This window comes from Orycteropus afer, unplaced genomic scaffold (assembly GCF_000298275.1).
Source record: "Orycteropus afer afer isolate SDZICR_OR568_19922 unplaced genomic scaffold, OryAfe1.0 scaffold00732, whole genome shotgun sequence".
Taxonomy (NCBI): domain Eukaryota; kingdom Metazoa; phylum Chordata; class Mammalia; order Tubulidentata; family Orycteropodidae; genus Orycteropus; species Orycteropus afer.
In genome coordinates, this window is record NW_006922319.1 from 312,453 (window position 1) to 317,242 (window position 4,790).

Below are 4,790 nucleotides of genomic sequence, written 5' to 3' on the forward strand. Positions count from 1 at the left end.
CTCAGAAACCCAAAGGGGGTCGTTATGAGTTAGAATCAACTCGATGGCAGTGAGTTTGGTTTTTTGTTTTTTTGAGACACTAAGAACAGAGTTTTACTCTACACTAGTGTGGTAGTTATGTTTGTGTGTCAGCTTGGCTGGGCCTGGTTGAGTGGCTGGGCAGCTGGTGGTAGTTATTCCCCATGATGAGATTGGCGATCAGTTCCATGGTAGGATCTACCACAAGCAACTGAGAAGCTGCCTTTGGGATGTGGTCTGCTTCCTGTATATAAGGAGAGCCTTGGGGATGGTCTCTAGCCTATGGCACGCTTGGACCCTGCATGTAGCCACGTCATTGTTCAGCAGCCTGCTATGCTCTGCTGACCTTGGGACTTGCAGTGGACTTAAATTAATGGCCTGCCATGTGGTTTGGTAACATCGGGACTATGCCACTTTATTTGTCAACCTTGGGCTTCTCGGCCTCAGCAGCCAGCAGCTGTCTGAGTGAAGAAATGCCTCTAGCTTCAGTGGGCTGAGAGCTGGAGGCAAAGCTGAAGCCCAAGGCTGAGGGGCTGTCACCCAGCCCCTAGAGCTTGGCACTTTGAACTTGGACTTAAAGCCTTCAAATTGTAAGAATAAACTCCTGTTTGTTAAGGCCATCCCTTTTGTGGTGTATTCCTGTCAGAGTGGCACTAGGTAACCAGAACAACTAGTAACAGAGTTTTACTACAGGGCAAGATCATCCATGTGACAACTCTTTTGAAGTCTGCTTCTGTTTCCCTCTGAGTGGTCATGTGGCAGGAGGACCAGGAAGCAGAGTCACATTCAAGGGGCCTGTGGTTTCTCACACACGTATCAGTCAAGCTTGGATGCTCTTGAACATTCTCCTCTCTGCAGTCCTGTTCCTAGAGGGTTCTAAGTGCTCAGGATTGGAGTTAGGGTTTGAGGGAAGCATATGAAGTCAAAAGGTCCCATTGATTTTACCAGAAAACTTGCATTTAGGGGTTTGAACCCAATCAAGCCTGATTAACAAGAAAACCCTGGTGTGTGGAAGGGGAAGAAGCAGCAGGCAGCTCTCCTATCACCATATCCCTAGGAAGGAAATGAGAGAGAGGATCCTGTAATTTGGAGGGATAAGTGTAGGGCTGGGACAGATAAAGTATGTACTACTACCTTTGCCTGGCTTAGATGCACCAGTTGTCCTGCCCTGTACCATTTCATCAAGAGCCCTGGTGGTGCAATGATTAAGCACTCCACTGGTAACTGAAAAGCTGGTGGTTCAAACCCAACCAGTGGCTCCATGGGAGAAAAACCTGGTGATCTGCTCCTGTAAAGATTACAGCCTAGGAAACTAATTGAGGCAGTTCTGCTATGTCAGTGGAGTCACTGTGAGTCATAATCAACTCAGTGGGACCCAGTGGGAACAGGTTGACAAATCGTTTTATTCACGTCGTTGACCAGTGCCATCCCCCTCCATCTCATCGTTATCAGCCACTATGGGGTCGCTATGAGTCGGGGCCGACTCGACGGCACATAACAACAACAACAACAACAATGTACAGCATAGCCACAGCAAAGAAGTTGGGTTGGCCAAAGATCATTTAGACATGTTTCCCCACCCTCTTTCTAAATTAATGCATTCTCATCAAAGGTATATAATTCGTATAACTCAGTAAAGCACTTTGATGATCTGATACCAGTCACTAAAAACTATCTTAGCAGAGAGGGCTGTGGAAGGCAATGGAGTCCAGCTGGGATTCTACTGCAGGCTGTGTGAGTGGTGTGAGAACACATGTGTCAGTAATAGTTTGGAGAGTTCCATTTATGTGGGAACAGATTGATAGCAGCAGCTTGAGAGGTTGGATAGGAAGCTGTGAGGGGGCAGTGAGTTTCCATTAATGGGGGAGGAACAATCCAGAAAAGGAAGGTGAGAATGTTTGCACAACTTGAAGGGTGGAATCAGTGTCACCGAATTATGCATGTGGCAATTGTTGAATTGGTCCATGTTCTGCTGTGTATATTTTCAACAACAAAAACTAAGTTATTAAGAAAACAATGGTTGAAGAGTTCTAATTCTCAGAAAACATACCCATAATGCCTCAAAATCATAATCTCCCTTTGTTCTGAGAAGAGAATCTAGTACATGTCTCCCTTTTACAGATGAGAAAACTCAGGTCCACGGGAGAAGTAGCTTACCCACAGTCATCTACAGTCATCTCACTGCCGTGGAGTCGGGTTCAACTCATAGTGACCCCTCCTTGGATTTCCAAGGCAGTATCACTATGGAAGTAGATTGCCCAATCTTCCTTCCAAGGAGTGGCTGGTGGGTTTGAACTGTCAGCCTTCTGGTTAGCAGTCAGATGCCTTACACACTACGCCACCAGAGCTCACTGTTGTCATACCTCGGTGATATTGCAGGTTCAGTTCCAGACCACTGCAACATAGCAACTGTTGCAATAAAACTAGTTATGTGAAGTTTTTGATTTCCCAGTGGATATAAAAGTTATGTTGACACTATACTGTACACTGTTAAATGTGCAATAGCGTTATGAAAAGGTTTGAAATTTTGTGAGAATTACCGAAATGTGACACAGAGACACAAAACAAGTGCATGCTGTTGGAAAGATGGTGCTGATAGACTTGCATGATGCAGGGTTGCCACAACTTATAAAAAACAGTATCTGTGAAGGGCAATAAAGTGAAGCGCAGTAAAACAAGGTATGGCTATAGTCAGTCAGTGGCAGAGTCAGAATTAGAATTCGTATCTCTAGGGGTTTGCCATTGGCAAGGGAAAGCATGTAGTGGAGGATGAGGAGGCACCACTATGATCATCTTGGTGGATGTCTACTGAGCACCTATTATGTGCCAAGCTCTTGTTAGGCCCTGGGGACACAAGAATGAAGAACTCAACTGCAACCCAGACCCTTGTGGTATTTATATTCTGTCTGAGAAGACAAACGGAGCACCTCATTACATGCTCATTTCATTGTGAATTTCATTCAGTTGTGATGAGGGCCAAGCTTTTCACAGGGCAAACTAACATGCACTGGGGCTAGGGAAACTAAGGACTAAGACTTGAGAGGAGAAATATTTGAAAGATAAGTAATCCAGGCAAAGGGAGAGGAGGGAGAATAGAGGTAGACGGGCCAACATAATGATTCCAGACCATCCAAGGGGAAGTGGAATAAAAATGCTGCTGGTGTTCCTGGAAATTAGTCCATTGCAGGAGATTTGGGGTTTTAATGCTATCTCCTTCCCTCTGTGACAACCAAAAAAATGGTCTCTACTCTTTAGGTGGAATCTATCCTGTTCCCAGAGCTGAAAGAATATAGCCTAACACTTGCAACTGTGAAAATTGAAGAAAAATTGGTTTCTGATCTTGTGGATCAAACTTACGAGGTATTTCAGAAAAACCAAGTTGGGCCTCACAAGTAAGTTGGTTCAGTTATAACTTTATTAACTGTTTTGGCATTGGTTTAGAATTCTTGTAGTTGTTGTTGTTGTTTGCCCTCGAGTCAGACACGACTCATAGCGACCCCTCCTTGGGTTTCCGAGGCAGTATCACTACAGAAGTAGATTGCCCAACCTTCCTTCCAAGGAGTTGCTGGTGGGTTTGAACCACCGGCCCTCTGGTTAGTGGTCCAGTGCCTTAGGCCCTATGCTACCAAAGGTTAGAATTCTTAACCATCATCAAATAAATAGTCCCTGAAGAACATACATAATAATAAAAATAGCCAACACGTATAAGATGAGTAATCCAGGCTATAACTATTTATTCCCATCTTAACAGATAAACTAAAAACAAAACAAAGCAAAAAAAAAAAAAAACCCACTGTCATCAAGTCAATTCCAACTCATAGCGACCCCCATTGGGTTTCTGAGACAGTAAATCTTTATGGAAGTAGAATGCCCAGTCTTCCTTCTGCGGAGTGGCTGGTGGGTTTGAACTGCCAGCTTTCTGGTTAGCAGTCAAATGCCTTAGGTACTGCACCACCAGGGCTTCTTATCTTAACGGATACCAAAAAAACCAAACCAAACTCATTGCCATCAGGTCGGATCCAACTCATAGCGACCCCTCCTTGGGTTTCCGAGTGGTATCACTATGGAAATAGATTGCCCAACCTTCCTTCTGAGGAGTGGGTAGTGGGTTTGAACCGCCAGACTTGTGGTTAGCAGTCAAAGCCTTAGGCACTATGCCACCAGAGCTCCCCAATCTTAACAGATAAAGATACCATAATTTTCCCAAGGTTACACAGCAAATAAATAGGAGATCCAGGGTTGAAATTCAGTTACGGGTCTACCTTCAAGATCTGAAATCTTCAGGCCAGCTGGGTTTTGCATTTAGACATTTTTGGATTTTAGGAAGGTAAAATACGCATGTACCGCCTATTATTTGGCAGCTTCATAGAAGTCTGGGATAATACCTGTTACTCAAATGTACTAGTATTTCTGCAGTTAAGCCTATAAATATTCACATAATTAGCCCCACACTAGTTTTAGGGCAGCTTTTGCTAATGAATTTTGAAGAAAAAAATATGTTTTCAGAGCTTTTCGGGTTTACGGATTGAGGCCTGCTCATAGGAGCCCGTGCTCTTTAATCATCTTGGTGCAGTACTCCTCACAGTTGCTCATGTACATATACTCATTGCTCCATGTACATAAGGAGCTCTGGTGGCATAGTGCCTAAGGCATTTGACTGCTAACCAGAAGGCTGGTGGTTCAAACCCATCAACCACTCCTTGGAAGGAAGGTTGGGCTATCCAGTTCTGAAGTGATACTGCCTCGGAAACCCAAGGAGGGGTCGCTATGAG

At 44.4% G+C, this 4,790-nt stretch overlaps 1 protein-coding gene across 1 annotated transcript in view; it reads left to right on the plus strand.

The window, feature by feature from the left end:
* Nucleotides 1-4,790, plus strand: part of DNAH3 (dynein axonemal heavy chain 3) — a 308,795-nt gene that overhangs the window by 68,897 nt on the left and 235,108 nt on the right. Inside the window, exon 12 of the mRNA XM_042783203.1 lies at nt 3,274-3,410. Coding sequence (XP_042639137.1) covers nt 3,274-3,410 — 137 coding nt within the window. The remainder of the gene's footprint in view (nt 1-3,273; nt 3,411-4,790) is intronic.